Source organism: Schistocerca serialis, chromosome 10, assembly GCF_023864345.2.
Source record: "Schistocerca serialis cubense isolate TAMUIC-IGC-003099 chromosome 10, iqSchSeri2.2, whole genome shotgun sequence".
NCBI classification, from domain to species: Eukaryota; Metazoa; Arthropoda; class Insecta; order Orthoptera; family Acrididae; genus Schistocerca; species Schistocerca serialis.
This window is the reverse complement of record NC_064647.1, coordinates 212,014,157-212,032,710: the sequence shown is the minus strand read 5'-3', so window position 1 is coordinate 212,032,710 and position 18,554 is coordinate 212,014,157. Positions and strand designations below refer to the sequence as shown.

Genomic DNA, 18,554 nt, shown 5'->3' with positions numbered 1-18,554 from the left:
ATTTAAGTTTTATATACTCGATATAGTTAGGTTGTTAGATAAGAGACACATTGAGTATATTTTCATTTGTTTTAGAATAAAATTTTTGTTCACGACAAAAATGTGTTAAATGCAGATACTCACCCAACTTTCCTCTATTCACGTCATCATCGATGTCCTGATAGGTGAGCAAATAGTACATTGATGTTCCTATCTGCACAAAGCTTAAACTCTGCAATGTAAAAATATTCTTTTGTATTCAATTGGTCCCAGGTCATGTTTGATATATTGTAATGATATATTTTATTAAAATACAGAGTCTGGCTTCTTAGTAATAACGATCTTGTTGTTTAATATCTTCAAAGTCTCATGCAGAAAAGTTAAGATGCTTTGTGAACGTATATGTGGATATGCACTCACCTCAGACATTCAACACTTTGCCTATGGGCTTCTGCACTAAAACAAATTAAGGAGGAGACAAGTAAGTGGCCAATAATATGATTTCCAGGCTTCTTGTATGTGACAAACTGTAGCACTCAGAAATGAGTACGAGCTGAAGTATGTAACTCTTTATATCACAGAGCACTTGACTGCAAAGGGCAATAGGTTCCGAGTTCGAATGTCGATCAGGCACACGGTTTTAATCTGCCAGGAACTTTCATATCAGCGCACACACCACTTAACAGTGAAAATTTCATTCTGGAATTCCTTATATAACTTACTAAGAAACACTATTGTGTCAAACCAGAAATATTTTCCAGCTGGTCTCAGACCATCATATTCAGAAACAATCACCTTAATGTGACTCTCCAGCAAGTCGAGACTTCATATGTACACTGCCATCTGATGACATTGTGCTGTAGATCTGCAGAAGTCTTGGCTGCGTTCACACTGCCGGCCGGGCCGAGCCGAGCCGTCGCCCGCTTCGATATCAAACACATGGTTTTGAATTGCGGTGTTCACACTGGCGGCCGGGCCGCGCCGACACGGCGTGAGCCTCCCGGAGCCGAGCCGGCGACATCCCGAATGTTTAATATTGCCGGCGCGAGCCGACCGCAGGCGCGAGCCTGTGGAGCAGCACTACAGCTTCTGCAGTACACGCATCACACGTATCCCTTCTGCTTTCATCACAAGTGTGACTGCACACGTCTTTTATTTTAAGATATTACCTCACATTTCACAATCAGTGAGGAAAAATTACGTTTATTATAATGATACATGCGAAATTACTTTTATTTCATTTATTTAATCTACCGTATTTACATGCATTTACAACAATAGCTTGCCAGCGATCGCGGCATTGCCGCCACTGAATAGTTCGCATTTACTTGTAAACGGAGACAGATATGAGTGTCACTGAGGGACGGAAATGTGTCCCTACCAGATGATAATGCATTGTAAAGTCATGCTGTGGCAGTTCCTTATCAGTGGAGATAGAACCACTGAGTCAAAGGGCATTATCTCAAAACTCTTCGCCTATCAATCTGTCTATCTTACAAGGTAATGAAAAGAATTCTGTGAGGTCATCAGTGGCTCCACGTGATGAACCATCACCACTGCCAAGCGCTGCATCATGAAGAAAAAAGTTGGAAAATTCTGAAGGAGTATTTTTGCGATTCTTCGTTTAAGGCACAGCAAGACATTACCCAAAATGACGAAGCTAATTACTTCCTAATGATTCTCAGGAGTCCCATAAACTCTCTCCCCCTCAGAGGTAGCGTTTGTGAAATTTAAAATACAAAAGCATGACTACAATTAGTTGGGGTAGTGAATGCTGTACAAAGTTCTACTGCAAACCAAAAAGTGTGCACTAAAGAATCTTACCTTATCGTTATACACAATTTTTCTTCTGCTGTTATACTTCTTCGAAAATTTGTGTCCTGTTTCGAAATTTTGTGTTGAATGTTCTGCAGCACATACTGAAATGTATTATGATTCATTCTGTAATATGAATAAAAATTTTCAGGATAGCTTTTAAGTTCTTCATGTAAAGAAAAACTCTCTCCTAAATGTCTGTCGCTATTTATGGGATAAATCCATAACCTCCTAGTTCATCTGTACTTCAAAACTCGACGAGTTACTGCAGAGTCAAAACAATACCAATAAAAGAGTTAAGACATTGTTCTACAAGACAGCACAGACTAGCTAAAGGCGAGCAACTGTTGACTGCAGCTGCGTTTTCTACTGACTTGCTTGTCAGCTGTCGAAGGGTAGGGATTTTTTTAATTTATTTATTTGGCATCCGGCAGCTAACAGCCATTTAGCCAAAGAGTGGGGATTACCTCGACAGTGCAGCACAGCCCGCCAAGGAAGAAAAAAACATGAAGAACAATGAAACGCACATCTGTGTCGATCTACAATAGTTTCATTAACTCTCCATTATTTTTTCTGTCAAAGTAGACAACGAGACTACAGAATTGCGCTTCAGTTTCTGTAGTAAACGTATCACAAATCTCCAGTTTGTTTTTGTGATTAGTTTTACATCATATTTTATCAGACCTATGTCATTGACACTTCTATCTAGACACTTTATCTAGACAATGAGACCATTAAAATAATACGAGGGACCGACACTAGGTCTGCGCTGATCACTAGTAATTAGTATTTTTCTGTCCTGCATTATATGACTACACTAAACCAAGCTGTAACCGCGCGAACTTGCGGACGCGGCACTGACGCCACTGAATAGCTCGCATTACTTGAGACCAGAGACAGATATCAGTATCATTATCATTTCAAAAACGTTTTGGTTCTTTTAGCTACATTTCATTCCCAACAATGTATGGTCTAAAACTGATCTAACAGTAAGCTACCCGCTACATAACTTTTTCACTACAAGATTTGTAAATCAAGTGCACAACGTTGACAAATAGCATCATTTCACAATGACTGCTAAGAAATATGGAAAGATAAATGATTCAATTCGAAGCTAAGATGTGACAGTACCACGTGTACAAAAATCAGATTTTTTAGCCGCATAATTTCTTCAAAATCAGTTGGGAAGCGCTACGAAGCTATGAAATCACGCGAAACGAAAAGTAGACTTTTTATTTTTTCACGACGTAAGTAACGCTTTTAAGGGAAAAATAAGTTCATAAAACGATGCGGCGAAGTCTTATATACCGCTAAGAATTTTTAAAACATGAAAATCGGAGAAGTGGATTTTCCCCCATTTCGCCGTCCCGGCTGGGCGCGGCGCGCAATGTGAATGCACTACTCGTCGGCCTGAGCTGGCTAGGCACGAGCCGAGCCAGTACGCGTCATCCCGGCCCGGCCCGGCCGGCAGTGTGAACGCAGCCTTAAAGAGAATTAAAGTCAACATTCCCTAGATCACTCTTTCCCTTCATCATGAATGTTTCTACAATGTAGTTGGTCGCATTATAAAATCACAGAACTCGATTTGGTTCTTATATTTTGAAGCGAATTAAGAAATAAATGGCCATGCAAAGCACAGGCATAGGTGTTGAGTACAATGCAGAATAGAGACTTTCTTAACACCAAATAGTGGATGACAGAGTGGTGGAAGAAGGGAAAGACTTCTCCTAGACTAGCTGAATGAAGTGAGATGAGCATACTTCAATAAAAGAAATTTGTATGGAACTAAAAATATTTCCCAGGAGTTTATATCTGGAATAAAAGAATCAGATCTGGAACCAGAAACATTTTCCTTGAAGCGGATATCTTGAATATGGAATCACATAGAGGTAAAATGTGGACCATTATCAATTAAGAAGAACAAGAATGGGATACTGCAAGCTTCTGAAACACACTCCTGGAAATGGAAAAAAGAACACATTGACACCGGTGTGTCAGACCCACCATACTTGCTCCGGACACTGCGAGAGGGCTGTACAAGCAATGATCACACGCACGGCACAGCGGACACACCAGGAACCGCGGTGTTGGCCGTCGAATGGCGCTAGCTGCGCAGCATTTGTGCACCGCCGCCGTCAGTGTCAGCCAGTTTGCCGTGGCATACGGAGCTCCATCGCAGTCTTTAACACTGGTAGCATGCCGCGACAGCGTGGACGTGAACCGTATGTGCAGTTGACGGACTTTGAGCAAGGGCGTATAGTGGGCATGCGGGAGGCTGGGTGGACGTACCGCCGAATTGCTCAACACGTGTGGCGTGAGGTCTCCACAGTACATCGATGTTGTCGCCAGTGGTCGGCGGAAGGTGCACGTCCCCTTCGACCTTGGACCGGACTGCAGCGACGCACGGATGCACGCCAAGACCGTAGGATCCTACGCAGTGCCGTAGGGGACCGCACCGCCACTTCCCAGCAAATTAGGGACACTATTGCTCCTGGGGTATCGGCGAGGACCATTCGCAACCGTCTCCATGAAGCTGGCCTACGGTCCCGCACACTGTTAGGCCGTCTTCCGCTCAAGCCCCAACATCGTGCAGCCCGCCTCCAGTGGTGTCGCGACAGGCGTGAATGGAGGGACGAATGGAGACGTGTCGTCTTCAGCGATGAGAGTCGCTTCTGCCTTGGTGCCAATGATGGTTGTATGCGTGTTTGGCGCCGTGCAGGTGAGCGCCACGATCAGGACTGCATACGACCAAGGCACACAGGGCCAACACCCGGCATCATGGTGTGGGGAGCGATCTCCTACACTGGCCATACACCACTGGTGATCGTCGAGGGGACACTGAATAGTGCACGGTACATTCAAACCGTCATCGAACCCATCGTTCTACCATTCCTAGACCGGCAAGGGAACTTGCTGTTCCAACAGGACAATGCACGTCCGCATGTATCCCGTGCCACCCAACGTGCTCTAGAAGGTGTACGTCAATTACCCTGGGCAGCAAGATCTCCGGATCTGTCCCCCATTGAGCATGTTTGGGACTGGATGAAGCGTCGTCTCACGCGGTCTGCACGTCCAGCACGAACGCTGGTCCAACTGAGGCGCCAGGTGGAAATGGCATGGCAAGCCGTTCCACAGGACTACATCCAGCATCTCTACGATCGTCTCCATGGGAGAATAGCAGCCTGCATTGCTACGAAAGGTGGATATACACTGTACTAGTGCCGATATTGTGCATGCTCTGTTGCCTGTGTCTATGTGCCTGTGGTTCTGTCAGTGTGATCATGTGATGTATCTGACCCCAGGAATGTGTCAATAAAGTTTCCCCTTCCTGGGACAATGAATTCACGGTGTTCTTATTTCAATTTCCAGGAGTGTAGAAAGCTATCCATGCTTGTCACAAATTTGGCTGGCACACAAAGTTCAAAATAAACAGGTACAAAAAAGAATAGGTTGAGAAATATGTCTAAGAATAGGGTGAGTAAAAAATTCTACAGAAAAACTAAACAGAAGAACCTAACACTTGCTACAGCATCCAGTTATAGTTAACATGGTGACGGGAGCTGCAGAGGGATAAATAGTAGGTATGTAAACAATGGATATACCATGCAAAATAGCTCATAGAGCAGGTTAGGTGTAGTAACTACGTAGGGATGAAAAGGTTAGTACAAGATAGGAAAAGATGGAACAGCATGAAACCAGTGGAAAGACTGATGGCTTGAAAACCAGAGAATATTAGGTGGAACTAGAGTATATTCATTATTGAGGTGCAGCACCCAGGTGAAGTCATTGCAAGGAAGCTGCACTACCTTAATTACTGTCATTTTTTCCTTGTGTACTCACCACAAACAAGATGGCAATGATAATCGTGCCCATTCTGAGGGTGCACCCACAGCGACATTGGTGCATAAGAACCATCTCAGCAACAGTATTTGGTTTTGTAACTGGGACGATGCTCTGTAACAATGGGACGATGGTCACATTACATATGGAAGTTTGAAGCATATTAAGAAACTAATGGCCAAACAGTTATGAGACTTGATTGGCAACATTGATTCCAGTCCATATGCTCAGTACCTTCAGCTAGATGACTGATCATGTAACTTCTGTATTGTTATCGATCTATTACTTGAATTTCTCTAGATGAGAGTTGCAACATGTGTGAATGCAAGTACTCTGACACTTTCATGTAGGCAGAACAATAGAAACAGGAACTACCTGCACCTCGATCTAGTTATCTTTGAAACAGAAACGAGTACAGTACACAGCTTGTTAATCTTCCCATCGAAATACAATGCCTGACAGATCGATTGTTCACTGACAAATTTACTGATAATATGACTACAGAACATGGACCTTGGGTTAGTGAAAAAATTTCTCGGTAAAGTAGTCATAACATTGCTGAAAGTTTTGGGAGGGTCACAGTGGGTTGTTTTAACAATGGTAAATTTGTCTACCGTTTGGCAAATGAATACACAGGTTTCAAGTAACTCAATGTTTTCTAAAAGTGGAGAAACTTACAGATTCACTGTTAATAAGAAAGTATCGTTCACTCTCTCTCTTTCATAGTGTTCATACAATCGTAAAGACAATACTGATTTTATGATTTGGCATATTATCTCATTTCATTGTAACTTTGTTACCACATGCCAGGCCTGTTGTCAAAGTTGTCAGTTAAGATGAGAGAGGGGAGATCCTGCATGCCATCTATATGTGAATTGTAGAAATTTTGTTGTGTATGTTACCATATGTAAACTGTTAATGTATCATATTTTCTGAGGCTTATATTGGTGACCAGCTCACCACTTACTAAACAAGCGAGAAAAAAAGCCTAGAGCCACTCACTATAGCCAGTGTTCCACATCAATGTTCATTAACCTAGCCTGTTTTTCCGATCTGGGCATGGGTCATACCCTATTCTCACAAGAACCTGCCCGTCAGTATTGGCTATTTATTCAGATACTGGTAAATGATGACCTGCTTATAAATATATTTTGGCATTTGAAAATTGTCATCACAAGCAATTTTCCTCCTGGCCACAGGCATAATTTCACTCTGATGTACATTCCTGTTATGTCAGCTCCATTTATTACTGCATAACTGTAGGATGAAGAATGAACCATTAGTACGCCAGAGCACTGGATACACAGTAATATTTTTTGCATCTCATGCACTTCTGGACCCAAAATTTTTGTTTACTATTTCTCTGTCACAGACGGGATGACACTTGGGAGGTAGTTGAATGCAATGGATAGTGGATTGTGAAGAAGTTATAAAATGACTATCAAAATAAGTAAAACAAAGATACTGGAATGGATTCGGATTAGGAAATGGGGCACTAAAAGTAATAGATGAGCTCTTGCTAATTGGGCAGCAAAAAAATCGATGATAACCAAAGTGCCAATAGCAAGAAAAAATATGTAAAAATTAAAATTTATTAACATCTAGTACTGTATGAATGTAATTGTAAAAAATATTCGTCTAGAGTGTATTCTTTCACTGACAGGAGTTGAACTTGGATAATAAGCACACCACACAAAAAGAGAGTAGAAGAGTTCGAAATATGATCCTACAGGAGATTGCTGGAAATGGTTACATTAGATAAAAAATGAAGGGATAGTGAATGAGATTGGAGAAAAAGGAGTATATATTACAACTGGTCTAAAATGAGGCGTTGGAAAATAGTAAACATTCTGAGGCATCACGAAATCGTCAGTTTGGTAATGGAGGGGAGAGAGGGCTATGAGAGTAAAAACTTGCTAGGGAGACAAAAGGGAGAATAGAGTAAGAATGTAGGCTGCAGTAATTACACAGAGATGACGAGATTCGCACAGGATAATCTAGTGTCGAGAGTAGCATCAAACTAGTCTTTGGACTAAAGGCCACAGAAAAAACTAACAGAAATTTCCTTTTATCTAATCTTTAGTGGCAGCTCTGCTGCCATAGCCTCTACCATGGCAGAATTTACTGCAATATGATTTCCAGTTAGATTACATCGTGGTCAGACAGAGATTCCGAAATCAGAAACTGGACTGTAAGGTGTACCCAAGAGCAGATACGTTTAGATATCAATTTGGTAACGATCAAGTGCAGACTGAGGTTTAAGAGTCTAGCGAGAAGGAAACATCGTGCACAAAAGGTGGGACATGGAAGTGCTACAGAATGGTGAGATACGCTGAAGCAGTATATACTTCGATACCAAATAGCTCATTAGGTAGTTCACTTGAAGACGAATGGACAGCTCTAAAAAGGGCAGTCACAGAAGTTGAAAAAAAATGACATATGTGCAAAGAAGGTAACTGCAAAGATACCATGAGTAACAGAAGAAAAACTTCAGTTGATCGACAAAAGAAGGAAGTACAATAATATTCAGAGAAATTCAGGAAACCGGAAATACAAGTTACTTAGGAACGAAATAAACGGGAAGTGCGGGAAAACTAAGGCATAAGCTCTACATGAAAAATATGAACAAATCGAAAAAGAAATGATTATCTGAAGGACTGACTCAGCAACCAGAAAATTCAAAACAATCTTTGCTGAAATTAAAAACAATAGCCAGAGAAGAAAAAGTGCGATGTCAATAGCATGGCTTAATTCTGAGGGGAGAGAGAACCAGGTGGAAAGCCTCTATGAGGACAAGACTGGTCTCATGATATGATTCAACAAGATACAGGAATCGATAGGAAATAGAGAGGGGATCCAGTATTACAGTCAGAATTTAAAAGAGCTTTGTATGACTTAAGATTGAATGAGACAGAAGAAAAGATAAAATTCCATAATAATTTCCTAAATCATTGGAGCAAGTGGTAACGAAACGACTCTTCATGTTCAGGTATAGAATTTTTGAGACTGGGGATATACCAACAGACTTTCGAAAAAACGTCATCCACACAATACCGATGATAGCAAGAACAGACAAGTGCAAGAATTATCGCACAGTCAGCTTAACAGCTCATGCATCCAAGTCGCTGAGAAGGATAACACACAGAGGAATGGAAAAGAATCTGAGAATCTATTAGGTGGCTTCAGAAAAGGTAAAGGCCAAGAGAGGCAGTTCTGAGGTTGCAGTTGATAATGGAAGCAAGACTGAAGAAAAACCAAGACACGTTCGTAGGATTTATCGATGTGTAAATAGCGTTCGACTATGTAAAATGGTACAAGATGTTCGAAATTTTAAGAAATATAGGAGTAAACTACAGGGAAAGAAGGATCATATACATGTGCAAGAACAAAGAGGGAACAATAAGATTAAAAGAGCAAGAACTAAGTGCTCCAATTAAAAAAGGTGTAAGACAGTGATGTAACCTTTCACCCCTACTGTTCAGTCTATATATGGAAGAAGCAATGATGGAAATAGAAAAAAGTTTCAAGAGTGGAATCAAAATTCAGGGTGAAAGGATATCATTGATGAGATTTACGTTGTTATTCTCAGTGAAAGTGAAGAATGATTACATGATCTGCTGAATGGAATGAATAGTCTTATGAGTACAGAATACCAATTTATAGTAAATCGAAGAAAGACGAACGTAATGAGACGTAACAGAAATGTGAACAGAGAGGAACTTAATATCATAACAGCTGATCACGAAATAGATGAAGTCGACGATTTCTGCCAACTAGGCACCAAAATAACACACGACGGATGGAGCGTGGAGGATATAAAAAGCAGACTGGCACTGGCAAAAAGGACGTCCTTTGCCAAGAGAAGTCTACAAGTATCAAACACAGAAATTTCTGAAAAAGTACTTTTGGAGCACAGCGTTGTATGGTAGTGAGATACGGACTATGGGAAAATCTGAACAGAAGAGAATCGAAGAATTTCAGATATGGTGCTACAGGCTAATGTTAAAAGTTACGTGTGTAGACGATGGATAGACCACGCAGAGTTGGTCACAGAGGTAACGAATGAGGAGGTTCTCTGCAGAGTCGCTAAGGCAAGGAATATATGGAAGAGACTGAAAAGACGAAGGGACAGGGTGATAGTACATCTATTAAAATATCATGAAATAACTTCCATGGAACCAGAGGAAGCTGTAGATGGTAAAAATTGTAGAGGGAGACAGAAATTGGAATATGTCTGGCAAATAATCGAAGACGTAGGTTGCAAGTGACAATCTGAGATGAAAAGATTGGCACAGCACAACAATTTGTGGCAGGCAGCATGAAACCAGAAGTATGATGACCCCAAAAAATAAAAGTACTTGTAAGATCCATAATAAAGAGCGCGAAGCGCATGGAGTATATAGCTGATGCATGAACAGTTCATCTCCTAAATATTGTCTGCTGCATACAATCCATGTTTTTCGTTACAAATCTTACAACTATTTACACAGGTAAGTTACAAACGTTCAGAATTACATGTATGGGGTTAGGAATCTGTATGGAGCTAGGAAAAATTATTTTATACCTCTTAGTCCGATTCGGAAACGCAATGAATAAAAAATTTAATTTCATTTAAATAATTTTCTGCTTAAAGATCACATAAACTATATGGGATTTGCATATGACTTATTTTTACTAGCTATTAACATTGAGAAGCGAGAAATCAAGTAACAAGTCTAAAAAATATGGTACAGGAAAAGAACTCCAGAAACCATTCAAAAAGACTGAGATAAAGGTGGCAGTATCAATAATAATTACCCATAAGAGTAAATAATAGTAATGCGGAAATAGTAAAAACTAGGAGAAAATAAATCATACAATTTGGACGAGACATGAGCATGGCAACTAGAACTAATAAAAAGAAAGCTCAAAAATTAACATGGTCAACATACAGTCTATTAATCAAAGCTAAATTAAAACATTACAAGATTGTAGTTCAACCAGAGTTGATACAAGGAAGTGAAACGCTTTTCAAAGTCATCCAGAAAAACAGCTTCGACAAAATCCTAAAAGCAAAGAGAAGAATAGCTAGAACATGGATAACTAAGGAATATCAAAAAGATAGACAATGACGGATAGTGCGAAATGAAGTGGTGTACAGTGAACTGAAACCCATTACAGACACTGTATGGTCACATTATGACGACATCAGAAACCAGATTACCAAGAAAAAATTTAGAGAAACTTTGGAAGATGAAGGAACAGGTAGAATGAGTAATGAAAATCTGGGAGCATATGAGAAAGTTAGTATTAATCCTGGACGATTTGCGAAGCAATACAGGAAATTTTTAAGAAAAATGAAAACCATAAAAATTAGATTTAAATAAAAAATAAACAAAAACGATAAGCAATGAAAAGGGTATTTACAGAGGAGAAACGATAAAAAAGGCCAGCACTAATGAAAAGATATTGGGCAATTCGGAAAGGAAATCTACTGAAGAAGAAGACCAAGTAGTCCAATGAGGCGGTAAGAGCGGAAGAAGACAAATTCTGCTTCATTCCCTTTGGTAATATGGACAAAATTAAGAAAAGAGTTCAGTAAACAAGAGCTCTAATTTGTAAATCTTAGGTGCTATGAGCACTTGTTCATTTTCGCTAATTCTAAATACTTATCTTCTAGAAAACAATTGCCCATAGCTCTTAAGTTCTGTATTTTAAAGTCTATATTTATCAGACTTTTCTTTCTTGTTCCCATCTGTACTACCAGAACTCTACAATCTTGGCAACAACAGGACTAGTACATGTGTTCAGTCGACAGACGTATTATAACGATTATCGCTTATATCTTTCGAACCGTTCGTTTCCCGATTAGTGTCTCTTGCCTCAAATTGATACCCTTACCATTCTCCTTCAATACCGAAAGTTGCTAACACCATCGTAGAATCACCATGTATTAGAGTTGTAAAACTACTGCTCTCTACCGTAGACTGCCATAAGCAAGAGTAGAGCTTCGGTAAGTCAAGATTGTAACTGCATTTCCTGTATGTTAGGTGTGTTGCATACATATCAGGCGCTACCTCTCCCGATCGCTTCGTCTGTCTATGCAATCATTGTCTTACTAAAATCTGGATGTGGTGAACCGTTCAGAAAGTGAGTGAGTACATATAAAGGGCTACGTAACCTATTAAACTTTTAAAAATAAACAATAATCATAGCAAAATTGACACTGTCAGTGTTTGACTCAGGTTTTATTCGAAAATTATTGATCTGTAACCTGAAAAAGAGGGCTGTTGTAGTAAAGATGAAAAACAAACAAACAGATTTATTATACAGGGAGAGTCACTAACTATTTCCACTATTTCCACCAAGAATAACTCCGAAAGTATGATAGGAGCCGAAACGTTTGTGGGACAGAAGTTGCATGGGAGAACGGGACCATAATATGACGTTGGGTTTTTGTCGCTAGTTGAGGTCACTGCAGAGATATGAAGGCCAATTTTTTTTAAATGGGATGCTATAGTTTGGTACTTATTTTTTGAGAGCGGCTATCGAGATGAATCCAATGACGTGTAACAGTAAGGTCAGCGAAGGTCACATAGGTAGCATCAACGTCCATTTACAGAAGGTGTTCGAAATGATGACCACTGGTATCAATGCAGTGCTGCAATCTTCTTATCACAGATTGAGTGGTATTCCTTATCACTTTGGCACTAATCGAAGCACATGCTCTGACAATTCTCTTTCGTTTATCTTCGTCTGTAGTAGGAACGTCTTTATAAACGATGACTTTTACGAATCTCCACAAGAAAAAATCCAGAGGCTTCAACTCTGACGAACGAGCTGACCACGACACATCTCCTCCACGTCCAATCCGACGGTTTGGGAATTGACTCTGCAACTCATTGCTAGCCATCAGCGAAAAATTTGCCGGACACCCATCGTTTTGATAACACATTCTGTTCCTTGTTCATAAAGGTATTTCTTCCAATAACAGACATAATGTTTCTTGCAGGAATGAGGTGTGCTTCCTACCATTAAGATTTCCTTCTATTGAATGGGGGCCTATAATTCTGTCATCCAGAATCCCACACCATACACTCACCGACCACGGTTTTTGGTGTGCAACTTGCCGCAGCCAACATGGATTTTCAGTTGCCCATTAATGCTTGTTACGCAAATTAACATTTCCACGGTTCGTGAATATAGGTTTGTCAGTAAATTAATGAAATTAATAAATGTGTCATCCCTCTGAATCTGAAGTTGAGCCCATCGGCAGAACTCAGTGCGACGCATACAATCCGTACCAGTTAATTCCTGGTGGAGACTGATGTGGTAAGGATGATATTTATGGCGATGCAGAACACGGACAACACTACTCTGTCTCATGCCTTGCGATTTGATGCGAACTAACAGAAGGATCTCGAAGTACATTTGCAAGACTACCAATTTCCATTTCCTCGTTAGTAACTTTCCATTGCCGAATATGTTTCCGATGCGTCAAACATCCAGTTGTTCTGAGTTTATCATACACATATTTAAATGTACGATGCGTATGGTGAGTAAGTTGAGGATATCTTTCAGCGTATAAGTCTCTAGCTCTCACTGAATTTCGTTGGCATTTTCCGTAAATGAGAAGCATATCGACTTGTTCTTCGAAAGCATACATCATTCACATTTGCTTGATATGACGATAATAGTCTTACTGTTCCTGTTACGGTTGTATTACAAAACCGTCGAATGGTGTTCACATGTCTATGGCACGTTAGATTGATACGCCGTATTCGGCGAATATGTACTCTTTCAGGATATACGAGAGAGAATTGTCAGGGCATGTGCTTCGATAAGTACCGAAGTGATAAGGAATACCACTCAATACACGAGAAGATTGCAGCACTGCATTGATACCAATGGTCATCACTTCGAACACCTTCTGTAAATGGACGTTTATGCCACATTTGTGACCTTCGTTGACCGTCAATGACCTTACTCTTACACATCATTGGATTCATCTCGATAGCCACTATCAGAAAATAAGTACCAAACTATAGTATCCCATTAAAAGAAATTAAGTTGACATTCAGATCTCTGACGCAACCCCACCTAGCAGCAAACAACCAACGTCATACTATGGCCCCCGTTATCCGATGCAACTTTTGACCCACAAGCTTTTCAGATCCTATCATACTTTCGGAGTTATCGGAGTTATTCTTGGTGGCAATAGTTAGTGACTCACCCTGTACAACTCTGGAAAACGCAATTTCCTCAAAGAAAAGATAAATTTAGAAAAAGAACGGAAAGTAAAATCATATAAAACGTTTCTTGACTACTTTGTCAGGCTCATATGAAACATATTTCTGTTATTCATAGACAAGTTTCGCACTTATCAGTAATAACAGGAAGCGATTGCCTTTGACTAAGATGAAGAAAGTTCTGTTGGATAAAAACAAGAATAATTATAAACATTTTTCTGTTTGTGCATGTACACCGTCCTTGCATCAGATATAAATGCTTTGGTTACATAAAAGCGCAAAAGTTACGCGATCAGCTAATTTTTAGTTCTTGTAAAATGCAACTTGTATGTTGTAAGCATATAAAATACACAATGGACTAACACCGAACGATGTGCGGTTCTAATTATGTATAGAACAAACAAAGAAAAAACAAAGAGATGTCGTCGGTTCCCTGTTTCTCTCTGACACATTCATTTATGGCTTTTTTCCCTTACGATGCCAGCACTAGTAATGTAATCCTAACATTTACTACGCTATTTATGTAATGTACCAAAAGAATCGTACGGTAGTTTTGGTAGAACGCAATCGTGCCACTTACTGTATCTGCATGCGCTGCCGCCGCATTGTGATGCGTGGGAGTAACTGTGCAATGGCGTCCGCTCCACCCCTCTGCATCCACTCGTAGCATTTTGTAGAACCCGCCCATCTGCTGCTCGTTGTGACTGCCGTCCATCAATCGCTTCTGTGAAATCTTCTCAGGGCTTTCCATCTTGACGTCTTCATCTTTTGCTGGAATATTATCGACTGTGTTCACAGTATTTAAAGTGTCCCCTGTCATAGCTCTTAGTTCCGCCGTTGGTACTTGAGTATTATCGCTGTCCATCTCACTTACCGTTCGTCTTGTCACCGTACACGCCGTTCATGGTGGCGGTTGGTCGTTTTAAACTTAGATTTGGACTCCTTGTAGATCCCAGCGGCGCCTCGCGGGATCCTCTATCTCTTCTACACTGATTCTTCCACTTGTGCGAGGCCAGCGTTTAAAAACGACCCGAGTCAAGGAACGGGAAGGAAACTGCGGCTTCGCTCTGAATGCGTCAGTGCAGGCACGCATATTGTGCGCAGTCAAAACTACTACCGTGGCCCTTAGCTGCGCTAATAATAAATCTGGAAAACCGCCGTGTCTGTTTGTCTTTGAACACGCTGATCTCCAAAACTAGTAGAAGACTTTTCATGGGGGTTTCGCAGGAAACGTGGTAATAACTTGGGGTACCCTATATTTTTCAGTTTATCAAAATCTGATTTTTAACGTTATTAAGATTGTAACAAAACTTCCTTTTCCGCCTGACGTTGCGTAATTGTATGTATATTTATTGTCTGTATGTGTAAACGTGAAAGAATGATCCGTGTTTAGTGTAATTGTAACGTGTTGTATGAAATTGTCTTTTAAACAGATAATAGTTAATTATTTTTCCACAGTTCTTCTTGCAATCATTTAAACTGCGAAAATGTTAACAGAGACTTATTACACCCAACACTTCGGTGTGCTAAATAGCTGATTATAATTATTTCCTTTTATTGAAGTTGTAACCTCCCCCCTCCTTCCTTCTTCCATATATTGTCCACTTTAAACAATGCCCAGCCCAAGAAATTAATAAACAAAGTCTTTTATGAAGATATGAGACGAGTGAAGATTTCCATAAACTTTCAAGTTTACTTAAGTTGTCATGTTGAGATGTCTCCAGGTCTTCTTGTCTAGGGGTCTGATTCTTGAAGCTGAAAATCCAACATCAGGTTCTCACGGTTACTTTGAACTAAATAAATTGGAATATTGTTGTTGCAGAATTTTTTACGTAAACGTATTTTCCACTGATCTTCTCTCATTTTAATATATCATACAGTGTTTTTATTTTTCACATTAACAAAGCCGAAATTACATTGTTCGCACCTATTATTTTCTTAACAAATGAATTCGTACTAGTTTTCGTTACAATATTAATTTCGATTATTATTTCATAAATGAATCCAGAAATAAACATAGTAAATAGTACAGGATTGGGTAATTAATAAAAGAAATTTTAACTGTGCAAATAATTCGTAATTTCAAACGTTTGTAAGAAAAATAATTTTAACTGTACATTCAGCAGTAGTACTTATCGATTATAGCATCGAAACTAAAATAATGTATAAAGTAATTCTTTTTCATAAATTTTAGCTTGAAATATAACATACTGTGTATAAAGTTACATTAATGTTTTAAGAAAAGCACAGTATTGGATACTGGTCACTCCATGTTATATAATAACACTGAAATATTGGCATGTACGTCCTGCTATTGGGACAGTGTTATTAGGGAGGCAGTGGAGATTAAATTAGCGAGCAACCTCGTTAACAGGAATGGAGGTTTCTGTTTAAACTCTGTTTGGAATCCGGCTCTCTCCCTTGTCAAAAAACAGAGGGACAGAGTCAATGGTACCGGCGAATTCATAGTCTCACTATCGATAGCTCTGACTTTGGTCATCTTTGGCGGCACTAGTGTTCAGTGTGTGTGTTATCTTTCCTGCTTCAGTCCGAGAACTGAGGTTTTAAATTTGCATGTACGCCGCCTGTCCGTTGCAGTTTGCCTTGAAAATGGCGGGGTGTGCTCCCGCCGAAATGTCGGCGGTCGCTGAAAGTGTTACCTGGCTGAATTCCCGGAAGTTATTTGAAAATGGATGTTGTAGTGTCGTCTTAATCATCATCATTCATCCCCATTACGGTCGCAGGAAGGCAATGACAAAACCACCTCCGCTAGGACCTTGCCTAGTAGGCTGTGCGGGTCTCCCGCATTGTCCCCCTACGCTCCTCGGAGTATGGGACCTCATCAGCATGATCATGATCATCATCATCATCATCATCATCATCATCATCATCATCATCACAGTTGTTACAGCCCTCTTAATATGGAACGTAGGAAGAGTGCGTCTTTCTAGGTCGACGGTACTACATAAAAAGGTAAACGTCATTTCTTTTATCAGACAAATGAAAATTAACAGAGTCTATACCGTCTTTTTTAATCATTGACTACACCGATAATAAATCGTGCTTATTGCCTTTGTTATTTTCACTCGAAGTACTTCATATGAAAGAATGCCAATGTTTTACTCATATAACAGCCGGTCCCTGTGGCCGAGCGGTTCTAGGCACCAGTCCGGAATCGCGCGACTACTACGTTCACAGGTTCGAATCCTGCCTCGGGCATGGATGTGTGATGCCCTTAGGTTAGTTAGGTTTAAGTAGTTCTAAGTTCTAGGGGACTGATGACCTCAGCAGTTAAGTCCCATAGTGCTCAGAGCCATTTCAACCATTTTTTTACTCATATAACAGAAAAATATTAAGTCCTTTCTTCAAGTATATTTGGAAAGGAAAATACACCAAGAGACGCCACACTGCCTCCCTGTCGGTCTGAACACGTTAATCTTTGAAACTAATAGAGAGATTTTGTGGGGTTTTCACCGGTAAATTTAGCGTCTCTAGGGGCACCGTATAGGCTATATTTCATCAAAATCCGATCAAGGAAAAAATAAGACCGTCATATATATTACACTGAAGAGCAAAAGAAACTGGTACACCTGCCTAATATCGTGTAGGGACCTCGCGAATACGCAGAAGTGCTGCAACGTGACGTGGCATGGACTCGACTAATGTCTGAAGTAGTGACGGAGAGAATTAACACCATGAATCCTTCAGGGTTGTACATAAATCCGTAAGAGTACGAGTGGGTGGAAATCTCTTCTGAACAGCACGTTGCAAAATGTCCCATATTTACCCAATAATGTTCAAATCTGGGGAGTTTTGTGGCCAGCGGAAGTGTTTAAGCTCGAAAGAGTGTTCCTGAGCCACTCTGTAGCAAATCTGGACGTGTAGGGTGTCGCATTGTCCTGCAGGAATTGCCCAAGACTGTCGGAATGCACAATGGACATGAATGGATGCAGGTGAGCAGACAGGACGCTTACGAACATGTCACCTTTCAGGTCGTATGTAGACATATCAAGGATCCCATATCACTCCAACTGCACACGCCCCACAGCATTACAGAGCCTCCACCAGCTTGAGCAGTCCCCTGCGGACAAGCAGGGAGCACAGATTTATGAGGTTGTCCCCATACCCGTACACGTCCGTCCACTGGATACAATTTAAAACGAGACTCGTCCGACCAAGCAACATGTTTCCAGTCATCAACAGTTCAATGTCGGTGTTGACGGGCAGAGGCGAGGCGTAAAGCCATGTGTCGTACAGTCATCAAGGTATACGTCTTCGGTACTGTTTTTGCAGGATCTTTTCCGGCCGCAGTGACGTCGGAGATTTGAAGTTTTACTGGATTCATGATATTCACGGTAAATTCGTGAAATGGTCGTACAGTAAAACCCCCACTTCATCGCTCCCTCGGAGATGTTGTGTTCCATAGCTCGTGCGCCGACTACAACACCACCTTCAAACTCACTTAAATCTTGATAACCTGACGTTGTAGCAGCAGTAACCTATCTAACAAGTGCGCCAGACACTTGTTGTCTTATATAGGCGCTGCTGACCTCGGCGACGTATTCTGCCTGTTTACATATCTCTGTATTTGAATAAGCATGCGTGTATTAGCTTCTTTGGAGCTTCAGTGCATAATAATGTATGTATGTGTGTATGTTCCACACTTCCTCCAAAATCACTGGACCGATTTCA

The 18,554-nt window shown here is 40.5% G+C and overlaps 1 protein-coding gene across 2 annotated transcripts in view; it reads right to left on the bottom strand.

The window, feature by feature from the left end:
* LOC126425134 (uncharacterized) overlaps positions 1 to 14,856 on the bottom strand; it is a 30,552-nt gene extending 15,696 nt beyond the window's left edge. The window contains exons 1-4 of one of the 2 annotated variants that reach the window (XM_050088077.1): positions 14,737 to 14,856; positions 14,443 to 14,633; positions 5,635 to 5,748; positions 124 to 211 (exon numbers count right to left, since the gene is read on the bottom strand). In XM_050088077.1, coding sequence (XP_049944034.1) covers positions 124 to 211; positions 5,635 to 5,748; positions 14,443 to 14,633; positions 14,737 to 14,767 — 424 coding nt within the window. In that variant the 5' untranslated portion in view covers positions 14,768 to 14,856. Of the gene's footprint in view, positions 1 to 123; positions 212 to 5,634; positions 5,749 to 14,442; positions 14,649 to 14,736 lie in introns of both variants that reach the window. The other variant, XM_050088076.1, reaches the window with a different exon arrangement.
* Positions 14,857 to 18,554: the final 3,698 nt, after the last annotated feature.